Source organism: Phyllopteryx taeniolatus, chromosome 22 (assembly GCF_024500385.1).
Source record: "Phyllopteryx taeniolatus isolate TA_2022b chromosome 22, UOR_Ptae_1.2, whole genome shotgun sequence".
NCBI lineage: Eukaryota > Metazoa > Chordata > Actinopteri > Syngnathiformes > Syngnathidae > Phyllopteryx > Phyllopteryx taeniolatus.
In genome coordinates, this window is record NC_084523.1 from 8,381,414 (window position 1) to 8,400,879 (window position 19,466).

Here is a 19,466-nt window from a genome sequence, read left to right on the forward strand (position 1 = left end):
CAAAAATAATGGATTGAAATGGTAAAACAGCTCTTCAGAAACGGTGTCATAATTAAAATTGCCATTTATTGTAATCCATTGGCCATAATTACAAAGTTAAAGGCATGCGCATGTTGACCGAGCTTCAATCCTAGCTCAAGTCACCAATATGAATCCAAAAAAAAGACAATATTTCATGCAGAATAAACCACATTTTTTTAATCAAGTTTCCCTTCTCGTTAAGATGAGTCATCGACACATTCATTTATCCAGCAATTTTCTTCAGCGACACCATACAAAGACCAAACATTTGTTTATACAACCCCACCTTTTACTGAGCATGACCACCCCACCAAAAAAAAAGATGTAGTGTGATATTCTTAACGTTGTTTTCACACGTAGGCAAAACAAAAAGAGCTGCTGACATGCATCCGAGCTGACTAAGACGTACAAATAAAAAACAGAGGGTGACACAGCATGCCACACAAAGCCCGACGCGCCCTCCTCCCCCTTGACCCCGTTCACCCTTCCATCCCCGCATCCGCCTCCAGGTTGCTGGCCTCCCGTAGTGGTTGGCTGTAGGTGAGAGAAGAGGGGCGTCGCTCGTGGCAGCGCGTTTTGCAGCTAAAGCTCAACAAGTCTCTACTTGTCTTGTTCGACAACCTTCGTCTCGGTCATGTACTTGTCAATCAGGTGGAGGGGCACGCCGCGTTGCATGAGTTCGTAGAAGGTGAACCCTCCTATGGTAGGGAGCAGGGGGACAAGAGGGGACACTCGTCATCACGTCGGCAGGAACAGGCGAAAGTAGTTTTAGCATGAGGAAGGTCTAGTGTGTCCCAATTAAATTCTGCTTCGTATTCGTGTACCGTAAGCCATGAAATTCTCACCAAAAAATCCAAACTAGCTGAGGTGTCAGCTCAGTGAGCATATGGCCTGGGGTTAGTATAATACAGACATACAGATATACATGGAGACGGTCACAACTTCTCAGTCAGCCACAGTAACAGTCATTCAAATATCGGTCGCTTAAAGGGTATTCGGTAGCCCATCGATGGCGTTATCTATTGTGTGTTAGCATTAAGCTTGAGGAGGCTCTCTGGTTGTTTTTTTTTGTTTAGTTTGGCAGTAAACTTGAGCTGTAGGTGGTATTAAACAGCTTGAAGCCTCATTTTTTTAAGTTGTTCACGATCTGCCAAACTGCTAACCGCTGCTTGCGAAGCGAGTTGGGTTGGGATCACTGCCACGTTCGTATCTCAAATGTTTGCTCGCAAGTCAAAGCATAAAATTGTCCATGCGGCGGCTTGTATCTTGTCAAACTTGTAAGTAGGGTCACTTGATTCTGAAGACCCCTCTGGACCACACTTGTTCCCTTGTGACAAACATCTTCAAAGGGTGAGTAGTTTTACTTTATTTTAGCAAATGTTTTATGCAGTAGGTAACACATTCACTGCCATTGACGGCTTTAGAAGTCAAATATCCATGTTAAGTGGGAAGGCTGGCAGTGAATGAGTTAACTTGCCTTTATGCTTGTTTGACAGAAGCGAAGAGGTATACACACTGCATGCGATGTAAGTTTTGAGCTTTCTTGTTTTTCCTAATAGCACCATTTCTTTTTTACACGTGCAGCAAAGAAGGGAATGCTACGATGTGAGATTGCATCAAAAGTAAATTGTTATATTAACTTTTTTTCCTAAATTATTCAAATTTTTTTAATCATTCTGAACAAAGTAGAATTGAACTGGGACACAAGTCGAGGCCTTGTGCATACAGCCGCTTTGCTAAAAAAAAAAAATAAATCATCCAGCACAGAAAAGACCCTGAAAAGTCTTCTGTTATGCACCAAATACAAACTGTTACTTGTTTTCGGTGCTGTATGACTTCTGTTGATGGCATCCAAGAGGAAAAAATCGGTACGTCAACTGTTGTTTAGCAAGCAATTTACTCACCTTGTGTCGTCTGCACACAACACTCAAGAGTCACAATATGGCAACCAGTGAGAAATACAAAATAGACTTGTAAAGGAGTCCGGCTATGAGGCTTCATGCAAATCCCGTTACTTTAAAACGGCCGATGTTCTTTCCGAGATGGGTGCTTCCCGCAAGGGGAATAGCGGCCACAGTCCCAACCAGCAACTCAAAGTTAGGAAGCAGGCTGACGGCGGGATGCATAATGAATGACATAAGCTTCATATGCCAGATCCATATGAAAGCTTACCTTATGTGAGAACAAACATTCATGATTCTTGAGTTTGGACTGGGGGGGGGGAGAGAAAGAGAATAGGGGTTAACAAAAATGTTTACATGGGGTTATATGTGTGCACCAGGGGGAGTACCGCTGAGGGATTACTGAACTCTTTATATGAGGAGTTAACAAGTGAAAGTGGCACCATTGTGGAGAACACTGTAAAGTCAAATAAGTGAGGATGGAACTTTTAAAGGTGAAATTTGACATGAAATGAAATTTAAACGTGTACGCTACCTGCTGATGTCGTAGGCTCACTCTTACCATAGCAACGTTAGCCCCTTTTAAAATGGTAATGTAGGCGAAACATGTTAAAGAGTGACATTTCCCTCTTGGAACAAATACATCAATGAAGTTAGCTTGAGGTTACCCATCTATATGTAAAGGTGCTTTTGCAAAGATGCCGTTGTCTCCAACCAATTAAAGCATGTATCTCCAAATGATGTTGTTGTTGTTGTTTTTTTTTTTAATCCATTTTGGATCAAAAGAAAAACTACACAATATGGAGAGATGCTTTACATTGGACACATTGCTTGATTGTCTTGACTATGAAAGGCTCATTTATGCTCGTAGTACGAACAAAAATAGACACAATAAACACCCTTTTAGTTCGATGCCATGATTGCATTGGTTGAGCAGTTAATCCGCCAGAGGGCGATGATCTGGATCTACAAATATGAAGAAGGAACCTGGCAACGGTGGAGGAGGTATTCATAATTTCCTTAACTCAGAGACAACATGAGATACAGCAGATGACACCTCCAGCCCTGTCCATGTTGATTTTTCGATGTTTTTATTTATTTTGTATTTTGTATTTTTTATATTTTTCACTGCCGTCCTTTACCATTTCTGAAAATTATTCACTTCTGGGCATAACACTGTCGCCACACGGTTTCCGGTGGTACTGCAATGCCTGGTCCGTATGTACAGTTTGCACGTAATGTAGACCATAAATGAGCCTTCCTATCACTTAGTCCATCAGAGGGCTTTAAGATATTGGGTAAAATGTGTTCATGAATATCTGGGGAGATGTGCATCAATGACCACTTTTAAATGGTTAAGTCATCTATGGCTAGCTCCTGCAGCAAAAAACAACAGATACTTACGTGTTCTGAAACGCCAGCACTTTGGATTTTCCACAACACACATTTGAAACACTGGTACCTCATTTGAATTGGGCTCCCAAAGCTCTATGAATCTAGTAATTGTTATTTTAATTCAAAGCAAAAAGGGCAATCTAAGCCTTGGGAAGCCAACAGTATGAAGTGGTGCCAGGCTACCACAGCAGTCCACTTTGCGTCCACACTTACCTTTGACCTCCAGCTTACACTCCACCTGGGCCTCCCCCAAGTCGTTGATGGCCCTGCATGTGTACATGCCGCCGTCGTAAGGGCTGGGCTTCCTGATCTCCAACGTGCACACGCCCTGGTTGCTGAACATGCGGTAGCGTGGGTCGTCGCCAATGATGATCTTGTTCTTCATCCAGGTCACTTTGGCCTGCGGCAAACACACAAACATAGGTCTAGGGTTCCCGGAGTCATTTTTACATGTCGCTCTTCGGTGGGTTCCAACTTGCCCCTGGCTTTAAGAGTCTACCTTGGGGTGGGCCCGCACGCTACAGTTGAGAGTGGTGTTGTAGCCGGCGATGCCAAACGTGTTGATGAGCGGCTGCGTGAACTTGGGGGCCTCGTTGAAGTCGTGGTCGTTGTACTGGGCGATTTTCATCTTCATGCCTGCGGGTGGAAGAGTAAAGAAATGGGGTCATGTGTGATACTAAGTGGTATCATGTGGGCAATTGCCTACGTGAATGAGGGAAGAACAATGTTTCTTTATTTAGCGTTGGCTAGGAGTGGGAAATCACCATGTGGGGGCCTGTCGTAAACCAACCTGTGGACCATACAAATTGTTCCCACAAAAAAAAAATTCTTCTCTCAAGGTGATCTGACTAACTCCAAAAAAAAAAATCTGTAACTCGTACCGTCTTTGACGATGCGGGCACTTTTCCTGGTTTGGGTGGCCGACTCGCTAAGTCCACACATGTTCTCAGAATAGACCCTGAAGAAGTACTCGTTCCCAACCACTAGTTCGGTGATGGCGATAGAGGTGCGATGGTAGTGCTCCAGGCATGTGTACCATTCCTACGTTGAGCACAGCAAAGCATATAAATAGGACGAACAAACAATTGGACTTTGAGGATTTCCTCAAATTCATCGTTTACCATTGTCTTCTTGTCTGCCTTTTGTATGGTGTAGCCAGTTATCGCAGCATTGCCATTATCTCTGGGGGCGTTCCAGGACAGAGATACATTTTCTCCCCAGACATCTTCAATTGTCACAATCTGGGGAGGCTCAGGTAGGTCTAACAGCATGGAAATCGAAAAATGAACCAAAGTTTTGGCCTTGAAAATGTTCTTTACCCGCTTCATTCCCTCACCTATGATCTGTATGTCTAACTCGGCTGAATCAACGTGGTTTTCTACCTGCACCTTCATCTGATACTTTCCGGAGTGACTGCGCTCGGCTTTACGGATAAAGATGATGCTGTCACAGTCCGTGTTACGGATGCTGACGTGGGCAGGATCAATGGGTTGGCCATCCTTCTGCCAGGTAACCTTTGGCCTAGGTTTGCCCTATAGAGACATTGTCACAGGGTTGTGAGGAGAATTCTGCTCAATAATGCTAACAAAAAAACCAGTACTGGATGTTGACACAGCCTTACCAGGAACGGCACCACAAGGTTGACTGCTTCCCCGACTCTTTTGGTGTAAGTCTGCTTCAGGTGTCGAGGGACACGGATCTTGGGTGGTTCTTGGGATCGATGGATATCACAAAGTACCAGACATTATCAATATTTCTCAGAGGCAACTTTCATTTTTGATGATTTCTTTTTTTTTTTCCCCAAAATGTTTTGCTTACCGATAACCTCCTTGACAAGAATTGCATGCTGAGTGTTCCGTGGAACGCTGGCTCCAGCAGCATTTACAGCCTTGACTCGAATTAAGACTTTAGTCCCAGGTGTCAGGCCTTTGATCGTGTATCTGGTCTTGTCTATCAGTTCAGTGTTGGCTGCTTTCCAGTCATCAGCTGTTAGTAAAGAAACATTGCATCTTTTTAACCTTGGGTTCCTCAACTTTCATGAGGGATAGCCCAGTGAGTCAGTATTTGTGGGAGAGCATGCTTTCTTACATCCTTCAAGGCAGTACTCCACCAAATACCCATCGAGACCAGCAGCTCCAATGGTTTCTGGAGGACGCCACTTGATGGTCACTGTGGTGTCAGTCACGTCATCCACCACCAGCATGGTGGGCTCACTGGTCACAGCTTGGAGGATGCAAATTTTGCTCATCAGGCTTTTGTTTTTATGACAGCATACACAAACAAGAGCAACACACAAACACATGAGCGAGGCGCCTCACTGTCTGCCAACCTCTGGTCTCTGTCCATTCTTTATTCGGAATCATTTAACTCCTACTGAACCCTCTCATGGACTGAATCTCCTAAACCTATAATCCGCAGATGGTTTGGCAGTCATTATAAAGATATATTTAATATCTTCTGAAGCTCCTGCATGGCCAGTGGAAGTCTTAGTTAAATGCTTTGGATGGTGGGGAAACTGGAGGCAACAGCTGTGTGCCCAAGGTTCCAAGGGCAGACCACCCACGTAATATTCAACCTGAACTCCGAGCAAAAAATGACAACAACCTCTTAAACCACATTACACGCTGGTGACAGTACTGTGTTCAAATTAGGAACTCCAGAAATCATGCCAATGAAAAGCTGACCCATTGTCCTGGTGGACATTAAAGAGATCATTTGGAAAACTCACCGAGGGGGGTAAAGGGTTTGGATGGCTCACTGGGCTTGGACACACCAATGGCATTGACCGCAAATAACCGGACTTCATATGGCACGCCTTCAATCATCTTCTTGGGCTCATATGTCGTCTCTTTGATCAGGTCAAAGTTAATTCTCATCCATCTTGAGCTCTGCTTCTTTTTTCTCTCAATATAGTAGCCTTTGGAGGACAAACATTCTTACTTTTTTGTGGCACGGTAAATCTGTGAGGTAGGTTTTGAAATTTACCTAAAATTGGTGAACCCCCATCATATTTGGGTGCCTCCCATGTCATCTGGCACCAATCACCTCCAATCACAGGGACCGAAGGAGTATCTGGAGAATCAGGGATGTCTGCAGAAAGCGAGAAAGTAGTTTGGAGTTTTGAAGATTTTGTAAAGACATGCAAAGTTCTTTTGTGTGTGTGTGTGTGTGTGTGATCTCTTACCTACAACCTTCAATTTGATGCAAGCTGTGGCCTCACCGGCCTCATTTTGAAGGACTAGTTTGTAGTTGCCTGTGTCCTCGCGCTCTGTGATTTCAATTGTCAGGCTAGTCTGGTCAACATATGTTTCAGCTCGGACACGATTGCCGGACTCAAGAATAACCTGAGACAGAGATGTGGTTGGCCAAAGATTTCAGTTCTCGTAAAGTACCATCTTACCCAGGCTGCATGTAAAAGTTAGACACTGACCCTTTCACCTTTCATCCACACCACCTTGGGGGCTGGTTCTCCACTGATGGGGATCTCCAAGCGCATTTTGTTTCCAGCTACAACTGTCACAGTGTTGTCCACGAAGTTCAAGCCCTCCAGGTGCACCCTTGGAGGGTCTAAAGAAAATTTTACATTAAACGCTTTGATATTTTTTTTGTGTGTGATCTCAAGTCAGTTAGCCTTATTGGAAAATACCTATAACATGAACCTTGGCAGATAGGCTTTGTGAGTACCCCTCAGGTACAAAGGTGTAATCCCCAGAATCGTGAAGGGAACTCGTTTCAATTGAAAGTTCGTGGACCCTGCAAAACACCCCTTGATGTTATTCAACACTAAACACTTGTGTGCAGTCATTTTCTAAGTGTAACAATGAGGTCATACCTATTTTTGTGTACAATGTTGATGCGGTCGTTCGGCTGGATCAGCTGTCCATTCCTATACCATCGACCTGGGACGTTGCCTGGATAGATCTCACAGTGCAGCTTGAGAGGCTTGCCCAGCATCACCTTTGTATCCTGCAGGTCTTGATGGATCTTCAGTGGTTTCACTATTGACGAGATTAAGTTAATTTCACAACTGAACAAAGCCAATCTACGAGAGCAGGAAGCAAATGAACCATCACTGTTTACATACAGTCAATCTGTACATGAGCCTCTGACGAGCCTCCAGAAGCCATGATGGAATAAGTCCCGGTATCTTCCAGGGAGGCATCGTCGATCACCAGGGTGTGTTTGGTTCCCTCGCACTTGACTCGATATCTGGATCGAACCCCTGTTGGAATCTCAACACCGTTCTTCATCCTGAGAGAAGTAGCAGCATTCAGCTATGGTTCAGGAAAAGGACATTTCTATGGGGTTCTTATTGTGGTTTTACACCATCTTACCATTTGACTGGGGCGCCTTCCTCTGTCACCTCACACTCCAGCTCAATCTTCTCATTCACCGTGGTCACAACAGGCTCAAGGCCTTTAGTGATCTTGATTGGCAATTCTGTGGTTGAGAAATGGCGACAGCGCTGTAGAGAAAACCGCCGACGGTCCACCTAGATTAAATGTTTGCTTGCGATACCTTTGACAAACAGCTCCGTGGAGCACTTCTCATCGCCTGCCGCCACAGAATACGCTGCGTCATCATTCTGGCTGCAGTTGTTGATGACCAGGATCCTTTGTGTGCCCTTGTGCTCAAATATGTACCTAAACGTGATCCTTTAGTTATCTTGAGTGAACAACTTGCAACTTTCACTCTTTGTAAAATATGGAAGTGTCTAATGATTTTTTCAGAATGCAGCATGCACATCATATCGAAGAGCAGTTCACTCTGCAACACTGAACACGAAGGAGGTAGCTGGACGGACAAATCGACTTACTTCCTTTGACTTAAGGTCAGCGGTGGAGCCAGAACAGAGCCAGAGCACACAGAGTGTGCAGGAAGTGATTATGGCAGACAGGAAAGGCGCACCATGACATGACAGACATAGACAGAGGTGGTAGTCAACCAAGAGAATGACAGGAAGTCCTGGCGATGAAACCAGAACACAGCAATAGCCTCCCAAATGGCTTTAGCTTGGCATGGCTCTGGCATTGACTTAGGTTTATGTGCAAGACTAGGATCGTATTTACTCGACGACGATAAGCCCCTTCAGAGCGCCAACTCTGAAGGGGCTTATCGTCACTCTTTTGAAATGTTTTCCAGTAGAACTAGAAACACAAGCAGTTGTCAAAACCTTTATATCTACCCTCTTGCCAAAACCACACTCAGTTAAAGGCCTGTGTGGGAGGTACCACTCTTTCCTGTACAGAGGCATACAAAGAGCAATTAAACACAACAGGACATGTGATTATCACTCAAATGTAGCTCTGCAGTCCTGGGAACTGATGAGAGCCACACTGAAGTCGAGAAGACATTGGTGAGACAACTGATATGGAAGGACACATTTCCGCAAATGAATGGCATCATGTGAAATGCGCTTCATTTGTGTTTTAAGGGCAGACAACATTTACCATACACAACAAGCGACAACAGGACATACTTGGGACTAGGACGGATCTCTTGTCCATTTTTGTACCACTTCAGGTCAACCGTCGGGTCAGTCAGATCGACAACAAGGCGGATCTTGCCTCCTTTATCCACCTGATACGCCGGCTCCAGCTTCTTTGCGAAAGCTGTGAAATGACACATTTATGTCAGCACAGTCTGCTCTGGAATTACAATGACTGGATGACTCTTCCTTACCTTCGCTCTTCTTCTCCTCTTTGGGAATCTTCTTCATTCTGCGCAACAGGCCTCTCAGATCTGTGATACCATACATGAAGGCAATCTTCTCGTATTGATCTGGACGAGCATTCTTCAGGATCTCCCAGACGTCCACCTCGGGAGTGTCGTCCTGCTGTTTATGCTCCCTGGGGGTGTTGGATATTATTGTGTGACGACAAGAGTCAAAGGATGGCGTTTGCAACATGTTCTGAGGAACTTGAACTATAACATGAGATTCTGTGCGGTATAATCAGTTTCCTCAGGAGATGTCACACAAAGGGATGGGCTTCATGCAATGTCTACCTGAGTCTACCTAGATCTTGGAGAGGAATGTTTGGTCCTAAAAGCCCTAAAGTGCCAAATCCTGCACAACAATGGAGGACATCATCCACGCCGTGTGGATGACAAGCTTGTTGCCTTTTCCTTACCAAGAACATTTTTTATAGTTCCCAATATGGTATGGTATGGTAGAAACACGTTTTGGTACTATTAAATACTTTTGGAAATTTAAAAAAATGACCAATCGGACCGAATTGAAGTGCGTAATGTTCCTGTCAGTCTGCTAATGCGGCCCTACCAGCATTATCGGTGCTTTATTTTAGATCGTTCTTCTCCAATCTTCTGTCGTGCTTTGTTCTGTACTTTTTTTTCCAGGTTCCTTTTTTCCCCCCCCAAACATAAAATGTTATTGCCTGCAACATTGCATCAATACGGTTTTTCTTCCCCTATCTGGGCCATCCCATTTTTTTACACTCATTCCACTGATTTATTCAGGGATGCTCGCATAGTGTTAGAGTCTTGGAGATGGTTGCTGGATTAGGTTTGTGGTATCTTTGTTAGTAAACATGTTGCCCTGCACAGAGCGGCATGTGCGTTAGTAGAGCATTCAATCCATTCTGTCTTTCGGGGACATTTTCCAAATGTCTGAAAGGTAGCGAGATGAAAAGAGTCAGAAAATATTATTCCATTCTTTACTCCTTCTGTTTATTTTCAGGCAATTATTATGTTGAAACCCGAAATAAACATGGCTGTATTTGCCTTGTATTTCCCACTTGAAATAGAATGACAATGTAGCGATAACACTATTTTACCGCATCATTTCTCCATGGCTCCCTTGCACATCTTTAACAATGGGGAAACGGTGCTCCAGGACCATTTCCGCCATTGCCAAGTGCAAGCAGGAGCCTTTCAGAATTGTGCTTTCAAATGAAGTGTTACCAAGCTACAGTACGCCAACACTCTTTCTCGTCCAATTCGGGGGTTACCTGTCATGCTGGGGACTACGAGTTTCCAGTACTCACCCGCAGTAAGGTCTAATGCTTTTAATATATATGGTTTTCGCTCGACTAACCTTTGATGTCTGAATATGTAGGGGAGAAGAAGAGACAAGCCCAAAATACAATTTAAATTTATCAGGCCGTGTCTGTGTTTAGCTTTGCATTTATTTTGAGCAACCAAGAGAGGCTAGATATAGGCTCGCCATTCAAAGAGTTGCATCATAAGAATCATTTTTTTTTTCAAAGGAAGCCAAAAGAAGCACATGAAACCAATACTGGAAGAAGGGGGCAACATCCACCCGGTGGGTGGGCATGTGATTCTCACCTATGTTTAAGGAGAGCACTAAAGTCAAGCTCCCCTGCATCTTCTTGGCCTTCACTGCTGTTGTTAAAAGGAGAGATTAATAAAGATTTAATGAAACAGTCTCGAGAAAACAATGCTAAAAGAGCAACACAAAGCCACCGCTCAATCAGTATATTAGCTGTGAGCTAACAAGTGATTGGTGCTTACACAAAACTCAGTCTTACGTGTCTGGTTTTGAAACGTGGTGTTTTGTGTAAGTCTTGTGTCCCGGGTGACATTGTCAGAGTGTGACGGTGCAATGACACCGGGATGCTTTGTATTGCTTTCCAAACACATTGTTTGAGGGTGATTTAATATATCAGAATTGGCCTTTAATTGGGTAAAGGCGCTTGTGTTGGTGGGTTGATTATAATGATATAACTGCTATCAATCATATCATGTCATACTGTATGCATTTACAAGATTGTACCTTTGCGTTGCATACTGATTACACACTCGACTATATCAACGTCTTCTTGTATTACCTCCTCTTGAAAGCGGATCGGATATCAATACTTTGTGATCCACCAGCTTCTGGAAGACAGCAGTAGACAATAACAGTACCACATTTGTGTCTTGACAAGAGCGCCTGATTGGTGCTTGAACTGACCTTTCACTTCCAGGTCAAAGGTGCAGCTATCAAACTTGTCCTTGTAGTTGACCTCGCACCTGTAATTGCCTGCGTAATTCTCCTTGGCTTTGATGATGTGCATCTCAAATGTGTGGACCTGTCCGAGGAGACGCATATCGATCGTCACACAACAGCATGTTCTATCTGATGGACTCTTGAGGCTGATTCTTACCTTGGTGTTTCGGTCAAAGGTCTCTTTGAGCTGAAGATGCTTCCCTGTCTTACTGGCCAAGTCCATCCATTTCCCCTTAAACCACTTGACGGTTGGTTTGCGTAGAAGGTCTTTGGCCTCCACTTTTGCGACAAAGGTAATGTCTCCACCTTTGTCGGGCAGCAGAAATGACAAACGTGGACGTTATTGTTGACGCTATGTTTCAGGTCTGAAATTTCGATTCCCAAACATAGAAATTTGGTTACTCCCTAAGACGCGAGCTTCCGAATAGGCATCAAGTAATGCCATAATGTTGACAGATGCTTGTAAAAAAAACAACCAGGGATCCATTTTGGGTCCTGACCTTAAGTTTGGGAAAGGCTATTTAAAAGCACCTTGACTCAATTGCCAAGAGAGGTTCAATTAATCCTCTTGGACCTTCCACATCCTGGTCACCACCTCTTCCAGCTCCTTCCCTCAGGTAGGGGCGATCGATCAATGCAAACTTAAACCAGCAGACATTCCAACAGCTTCTTCCCTCTTGCCATTAAATTGCTAGCGGCTAAGTGACTCTCCGTCGTGTGTTCTTATGTTTTAGGTCTCAAAAGTATTTATTGTCAAAATGGCTGTCTATTGTCATACTAGAGCGGCTCCAACTACCGGAGACAAATTCCTTGTGTGTTTTCAACTTGGCAAATACAGAGTATTCTGATTAGAGGACGTTTTCTTCAACTATGAACCCTTAGTATTAGCAGTTTTGTTTTGGTTGTCTGTTATGCTTACCGACGGTCACCATGCCGCTTACGGGTCTCTCTGTTAGCAGGGTGGAGAGCGGTGGGGTCTCGATAGGCTTGTCCAGTTCCTCTGGGGGCTGGGACTCACCCAAAGACCACACTGGTTCACATTGAGGACAAATGCATACAGTTGTCAATTTGAAAAAGGAGACCGTAACTCAATCATTTTGGTCACCGTCGGTCTGAACCACATTAAAAACGACCCACCTTTTGCACTGTTAAGTGCCAACACACAGACAGACAGAAAGACACCCAATTGGACACATTCTCTCACTTTCACCAGCAGCAGTTTAGGCGACATTGAAAGCATGACGTCGACATGAGGCAGCACAAAACTTACTTTATATGATGTCCGACAAGGATGACGGAAGCGCTTAATATCAGCAACACTATTCTCTATTCCCTAGTGTGTGGAACAATATCAACATTCTCTAGTGACTGTGCCTACCACTCAATTACCTGAGTCTTTTCTCCCCGTGGAGGTAACAGGGACGCTATCATCTAAATAAAGACAAAGAGAGATTTACAGCATATTGGCGGGAATAGTACTGTAAAGTCCGCTGTAGCAAGCACACGCCAACACAAATGAAAGCCAAGCGATTAGTTTTTGGGGGAGTATTGACAATAGATTGTATCTGCTGTTTGAAGGGAAATACACAAAGAGCAAAATTGAAAGTGAAATCTTGAGTTAAAAGGTGGATGTTAATTTGTTAGCAAGGAAACATCCCCACTTCTCTCTGTTGTACTACCAAAAGTTGTCATAACACACCCAAAAACATGTCTGCCAACATGTTTCCTACGCTCTAATTTTTTGATTTAGTGATTTAGGGAAGTTGACTGCGTTGGTCAGAAACGCTGTAATGGGACTGAACAGACGCATCTTACTAGGCAGCTCAATTGAGAGTTTCTTGAGTGAATTGGCTTCCTCTGTGAAAAAAGCACAGTCATCACGGAAAATTATAAGAGGAGGCTCATGGATAGGTGGTTTCAACTCTCTCCCGATGCCCACCGTCGGAAATTTGCTGTTAGATGCCCTTCTATCTATTTTCATTCACTCGAAATTTTAGTAGGAAGGTCACCTTTATTTATGGAAATAAATTGCATTACGTTTGGTTAAATTGACTCAGTAGCAACCAATGAGCATCCACATGATGCACACATAGCATACATGTGGAATGCCAGTGTCGCATCGTTGCCTTTATTTGTCCAATAAAGGCTGATGCTCGGGCCTCTCGCACACACTGTTACTGACATACATCTCAATGTTGAACATACTGGCTATCCCGCTGGGAGCGTCAAGTACAAAGACTAACCCTGGGCTTTATATATCTATCGTAGTAATATACCCTATTCCTGACTGCTTGGGAAACCGTATTGCGTCTTAGCTTTTTGGAGTCGCGGGAAGAGCAGACGTCCTCGTGAATAATTGGCGTGGTTCGGTTACCAACCTGTAGGGGGCGACGGGAGCAGACTAGTGGCTGCGAGGGCGTTGTCATCTGCAATAAAGGTGTTCGTTGACAAATAGATCCACCTAGCCAACGCCGCAAATCTTTCACTCGCAGGCAAGGCGGGTGACGTCGGACGAACATGCACCCCTTGAGCGCAAAGCTCAAAAAGGCCAAAAATGCGTGGCAGTGTGAGATCACGAATGGATCTTTTATAGCGCGCATTCCTGCAAGCTTCTTAAGTGACAACCTGGTGGTGTGCTTTCAAATCAGCAAGTGCCAAACTCGTGCAACAATAACCCACAAAAAAAGCGGATTTCGACCTCAATAGTATATATATATATATATCGCTATTAATTTGAATATGATAGAAAAGTTCTCTTCGTTCAGTAGTTCAATTAAAAAAGGGAAAGTCCTATTATAGAGACTATTAAACTCATAGAAAAGTACTTTTCCAAATTCCGGTTCCTATTCTGTGAAGTGAATGTATATAATACTAGTATATGATTTTCACTTTTTCAATTGAACCACTGAAATAAATAATACAAAAGTTCTCTCCGATATTCAAATGTATTGAGATGCACCTGTATAATACATTGCTAACAAAAACAGACGCCAGAAAAACAATGTCACACAACTTTGTCCAGCCTTTTCTCAAATTTCGGTTCCTAGAAAACTTGGGTGACTCACCTTTGATACTAATAGCACCTGTAGCTTTTACAGGATAATTTCCAGTTTTAGTCAAAATTGTTTTAGTCCACCTTTAGGCTTGAGATTCTGATGAAAAAGTGTAATGTTTCCATTTCACTCCTACCTACCACACCTACCTTTCACTCCTACTACTCATAGCTTCCCGTGTAACATCTCAAAAATGTCTTCACAGTGAAAAGCGTCAAGCCACAGGACAAGTACAAGGCAGCGCAATACGGTAAGAACAACAAAACACCACAAATAGCTGCAGGCCTCGCAAAGTAAATACAAATAAAAAACAAAAAAAATACATGTGATGGCACACCCCAAACCAACACGTGACGTGAGTGTGGGGGGAGGATGGAAGAAATGAGGACAGTGTGGGTGGTCAAGGTTACCCACCTGGGGGCGGAGAGACCTCCAGTGAAATCACAGGTAGGAGCGGGGAACCGTTACTGTCTGGTGCAACACTTTCTGAACATAATGTGACAAAGCGGCGGATGGATTTGGATGAGCACAAAGCTTTTGAAAGCATGTGTCGTGCCTCTCGCACCCTCGTGTACACCAAATACACAACGACACACAGAAATACACACATCTACGCAGGTAACACACAGTTATACTTTATACAGAGACAAACACCAACAATATCATTTCAGGCTTACAAATGTGCATGTGTTGATTTGGATTAATGATGTTCAAAAGTAGTTACTGCTACGGTATGCTTCAAACTAGCTTGCAAAGGTTAGCACGGGTATTCACAAAGTCATCTTTGAGCCACTGCTGGAGTTATTCTGCAAAAGTCCCAGGGGTATTTTTAGGGAGGCTTTCGGAGAACTTCTCGCAGCCTGAGCCTCAAGATGCTACGGCACCAAGGTCAAATCCCGGCGGCGGCAAAAAGATAGCCGCTAGCCACCCGCCACCCCCAACCCGCTTGCCCTCACATGGGGCGGCCCGGCGCGTCAGCTGAAACAACAGCGAGGGATCAGCTGGCGGACGAGAGGAATGTCAGAGATGCTGACAGCTCGGTGGCACGGCAGCACCTTCATATTGTCTACCAGGATAAACCTGTCGTAAGGTTTGTGATCTCCTCGTGGGGAGATGTTGTCTGGTCTTCGCTTGCAAAGTCAGAAATTTCTGTCCCTCTACACTCGGCTGCGGTAGAAAAGCATTACAACTGTTCTCACGCCATTGTATCCTTAAGCCTGACTTTTTTTTATTAGCGTCTCTTGGTCAGCAGTGACCAAATGAATCGTGATTTAGTTGTCGGTTCAAATCCTGTTCCATTCAAGCTTGGCCGCACATTGGAATATGTGGTGAGCCCAGGGTTGAGTGTTGTTTGTTCTCCCCCAATTGTTTGCCTGGGTTTTCTCCAGATACTCCACAAATTCCATACATGGCTTTTTTAGTTGTTTGTCTATATGTGGCTTGGGATCGACTGGTGACTAATCCAGGGTATACCCCGCCTCTTGCCCCAAAATTGGCTGGGAAGGATCCAGCTCACACGTGACCTGATGGCGGCGTCATTCTTTGTCCCTCAAAGGTAAGCTAAGTTATGGTTCGAAGCTATAAGTTTACCAAACCAGAGACAAGTCTGAGTCTGCTCATCATTGGAGGGTGTGAGGTGACAAGAGAAGAGCTGTCGTTGGCTGCTCACCTTCCGGCTGGCCATTTGGTGTCTCATCTAGCAGTAGAAAAGAAAGAAGATATCTATTACAAAACAGTTTGTGAGTATTTCTTGCGCAACACTGACCTATTTCATTAGCTGACTCCCTAAAGTCTTAACTGATTAGAATGGAGGGCCTAGAGAATCACCACTTGTTCACCCTCTACCTCGTCCAATCATGCCAATGAAACCACAACTGTGACACAAAGATATTAGGATGTGACAGCTAAACCCCAAACAGCCTTTCAGCTCTGCAGTTATTAGTGGGTTATTGGAGCACCGAAGCATGGGAGACGATCCAATACATAAAGGGAGTTGGACAACATCTGGACTTGCTCAGATTGGGATTTGCTTTGGTCTATCGTAACAGTGAGAACGAGTCACCGAGCAACCTTTGTTTAGGTGTTTATTGTCCAGCATAAATACACGTCCAATTGCCCAATTTTGGGGGAACTCAGTGCTCCAGTCAAGGTTTAGTGGAGAAAACAAACACCAGCAAAGTGATAACAACCATGAGATGGATGAACATGAAAGTTGGTGACCTTCGTCTGTTGTAGACTAACTTGGACCCAAAACCTCAACCTTCTCTTTGAGAGCCCCGTGATATGACACTTCAGAAGCTTGAAGACAGTCAGCGGTGTACAACCAGTCAACGCTGCGATCTCAGCTCTGTCTACAGCGCATCTGCTGACAATGTATGTTTATTTTTTTTGAGAGCCACTTTCTGCCGTTGTCGTCTCAGCTTTGGACAGCCCTACATTTTGTAATGATTCCCTGTCAACATTCTGACTCCCAAAATTAACCGCGACGCTCTCTTCCAAACAATGCGTTGCTGGCCGCTGCGGCGCAATCCTACAGGGTCACATCATGCCGCCCGGAACGAGGCTCACTCTCATGGCCGCAGAGATAACGAGGGTGCGGGAAGGTTTAGTTTTACCTCTGAGGTCTCCCAGTTCAGCTGACAAGGTTGCAGGTATTTTCAGCTGTTGCCTGTGCTGGCGCTCAGACAGAAAGGGGCTCACCGAAGCTCCAACTGTTGCCAGCGTTGCTTCTCCTATCATAGACCTTTAGTGTGTGAATTCAAACGTCTGTCAAAGTCTGCATCAATTGCATTCCCGCTGTCTCCCTTTAGTGGAATTGAATGAGGCCACTTTTCGTTTTCATTGACAATCAGGTGACGACCTGTCTTGAGTCATAAGGAGCCTGTTGTGTAACATGAGACGGAGGAGAGAGCCCGGGGAGGGTGTTGGAACTCAGCGACAATCAATACTGTATCAAGCAGGGAAGACACTGTTGGCTTCTCCTCGAGTGAAACCCAAGACAAAGGAGCACGAGGTGAGGACAGTAGTGGAAGGCGTCTGGGCAGCGGGTCAAAAGGGGTGACTGCCCTTTGAGTGATGTATAAAGTAGCTGGGGGGTTGACAGATCTGATGCCTGGCCAATGGTGATGGTTGAGGGGCTTGGGTGTCAGTGGAGGGAGATGGCAGGGAACAAGGGCCGGGGATTAAAAGTGCGCTCATTCTGAACTATTCCAGGACAAGAATCCTGGCCCCAAGAGATACTCTGGCGGCCCATCATCTCCTGTTTGTCATCCAAAGTGTGTGTGTGTGTGTGTGTGGGGGGGGTCTAAAACAACAGCTGGTGCGACTCATCTGAAGAACAATACTTTTCTGCACACATTTACAGTATCCATTATGAGATGGGCAGCTATTTATGGTAATGCTTGTCAGTGGCTGTCTCCGAGGGGTTCGGTGGATGCACACGCTGAACGAAACTGCACCACACACAACGAAGACGTCCTTGTACCGAATTCCCAATTAAGAGAAATCCTGTCATGGCATATTACACAATCCAATACTGTCCAGTTGGAGGTATACATTACAAGCAGAAGCCCCACATACCAAAGTCACGTTGTAGTTCAAAATTGACGAATGGAGCTTGTGACAATAGCTGCAAGGAGGAAGCAAAAACTGTACTGTTCCTGCTAAATAATTTGTTACCTTGATAAAACAAGTGTAAAGTGGTGCTTTACTTCTACATTTTTTTTCTGATAGTACTGTACTTAAATGAGCACTTGTGACCCAACAAGAATTTGCATTGATATTTGGTTGCTTGGTCAGCTCATAGCATCCCTCATACTTTGGCACAGCGTTGCTTTGGAAGGAAAATATAATACATCAAATATCATTTTGATATATGAGATTATATGGATGGTCCACGGACAAATCAAGGATCCCCGAGAAGATAGCAGGTTGATTAAAAAAAAAAACAAAAAAAACTATCAATGAGAAGGACGTATCCAAGTTTCCCAAATAGGTTTTATTTACTGTACAAGGGCATGTCTGATGAACCTCAGACCACCGCAGAGCTGCTAATGGAGAAGGCAGGAGTAATACCATCGCATAATGACAGACAGCCATGGATTAAAGAGGAATGTTGATGGACGTGACAGCTATCATGGTTTCAAAGTCAGGGCGGGACGGTGGAATGGTTTTAGATGAAGTGTCTAGTTTAATATGGGCTTTGTCATGAATCATCCTGGAGACAACTGGAGCGGCTTATATCGTTGATTCTAAGTCCGGCCACCGTTTCTGCAGGGCGGCCCCCGCGGGCCCCCGACTAGTAACATTTAATTTGGATTGTGCTGCTTTGGCGTTCCATACATGCATGCATCTATCATGCAACACCACGTCCACAAAGATGTACCCCCCCTTAACTAATTTTCTTTGCCTGTGAAAAACACCCATCTCTGTGGCTATTGTTACTCATAGTCATCCCCGTTGCACCCCTACCTTTCTTCGGGGGCTCTGGCATCTTGAGCCGCGTCCCAATAAGAGTGTCAGGCGGTCAACAAAAGGCGATGCTTCCGAGCAGTGGGACTCAACGGGAGGTCGCCGGGACGAGGCGCAGGAGAGTCCACCAGCGAGGGGCGGGGGGGGCGGGGAGCGGCAGGTAGAGCGAGAGAGCGTCGGCGAACTCCAGACGAGAGTGATGGGAGATGAGGAGGGCACGGGGATACGTTTTGGAGGTCTTGGCAGGGGGAGGAGAGGAGGAACAGTGACAGATCCAGGAGGGACAAGGCTTTCAGGCCTTATATAGATAGGTGGCATGCTCCTCCTCTCCTCTCTAGTGGAAAATCAAGCTCTGTCTGGCCCACACTGAGCATCACTGTCCCCAACCCATCCGCTGCCGTGCCATCTTTTTGGAATGAAGGCAGCAAGGCGATTTGAAGTTAATGCGGAGCTAGTTACTCTCGTTTGCACTACCAGTCGAAAGCTCGGACACGCTTTCTTATACTTTTGAGTGAGAAGCTGGATCCAAATTTGTGACTGTTCGTGTAGGTCTTACAAAGAGACTTTTGACGTTAATACTAGTTGCCATGGACAAAGAATCAAAAGAAGAGTACACCTCCTTTTAGTGTGAGCTTTCACATCGAAACATTTTACTGA

The 19,466-nt window shown here is 44.7% G+C and overlaps 1 protein-coding gene across 2 annotated transcripts; it reads right to left on the reverse strand.

Moving 5' to 3' along the window:
• Positions 1 to 46: 46 nt before the first annotated feature.
• Positions 47 to 19,066, reverse strand: mybpc1 (myosin binding protein C1). 2 transcript variants are annotated; one of them, XM_061761630.1, is made up of 31 exons: positions 18,810 to 19,066; positions 16,009 to 16,035; positions 14,754 to 14,825; positions 13,665 to 13,712; positions 13,102 to 13,143; positions 12,676 to 12,717; positions 12,206 to 12,316; positions 11,444 to 11,592; positions 11,251 to 11,368; positions 11,126 to 11,174; positions 10,623 to 10,679; positions 9,000 to 9,166; positions 8,797 to 8,929; positions 7,836 to 7,960; positions 7,652 to 7,757; positions 7,402 to 7,568; positions 7,150 to 7,315; positions 6,964 to 7,070; positions 6,748 to 6,884; positions 6,502 to 6,661; positions 6,303 to 6,407; positions 6,046 to 6,234; positions 5,406 to 5,540; positions 5,136 to 5,303; positions 4,939 to 5,027; positions 4,654 to 4,849; positions 4,439 to 4,578; positions 4,199 to 4,358; positions 3,817 to 3,953; positions 3,531 to 3,717; positions 47 to 719 (listed from the first exon to the last, which is right to left on the reverse strand). In XM_061761630.1, the coding sequence occupies exons 1-31, from the start codon at positions 18,829 to 18,831 to the stop codon at positions 622 to 624; spliced, it is 3,609 nt and encodes a 1,202-aa protein (XP_061617614.1). In that variant the 5' UTR covers positions 18,832 to 19,066; the 3' UTR covers positions 47 to 621. The 2 variants fall into 2 exon arrangements, with proteins under 2 accessions (XP_061617614.1, XP_061617615.1); XM_061761631.1 differs by lacking the exons at positions 13,665 to 13,712; positions 14,754 to 14,825 and having other exon boundaries at positions 18,810 to 19,065.
• Positions 19,067 to 19,466: the final 400 nt, after the last annotated feature.

What these genes read in the sequence shown, in the direction of transcription:
- mybpc1 (XM_061761630.1), bottom strand. Translation starts at nt 18,831, where the DNA reads ATGCCAGAGCCCCCGAAGAAAG. An exon ending in GCTCCCGTCGCCCCCTACAG is followed by an intron (nt 13,144 to 13,664) that starts GTTGGTAACCGA and finishes CTTTTTTCACAG; the next exon opens with AGGAAGCCAATTCACTCAAG. An exon ending in AGGCAGACAAGAAGACAATG is followed by an intron (nt 4,359 to 4,438) that starts GTAAACGATGAA and finishes TGCTCAACGTAG; the next exon opens with GAATGGTACACATGCCTGGA.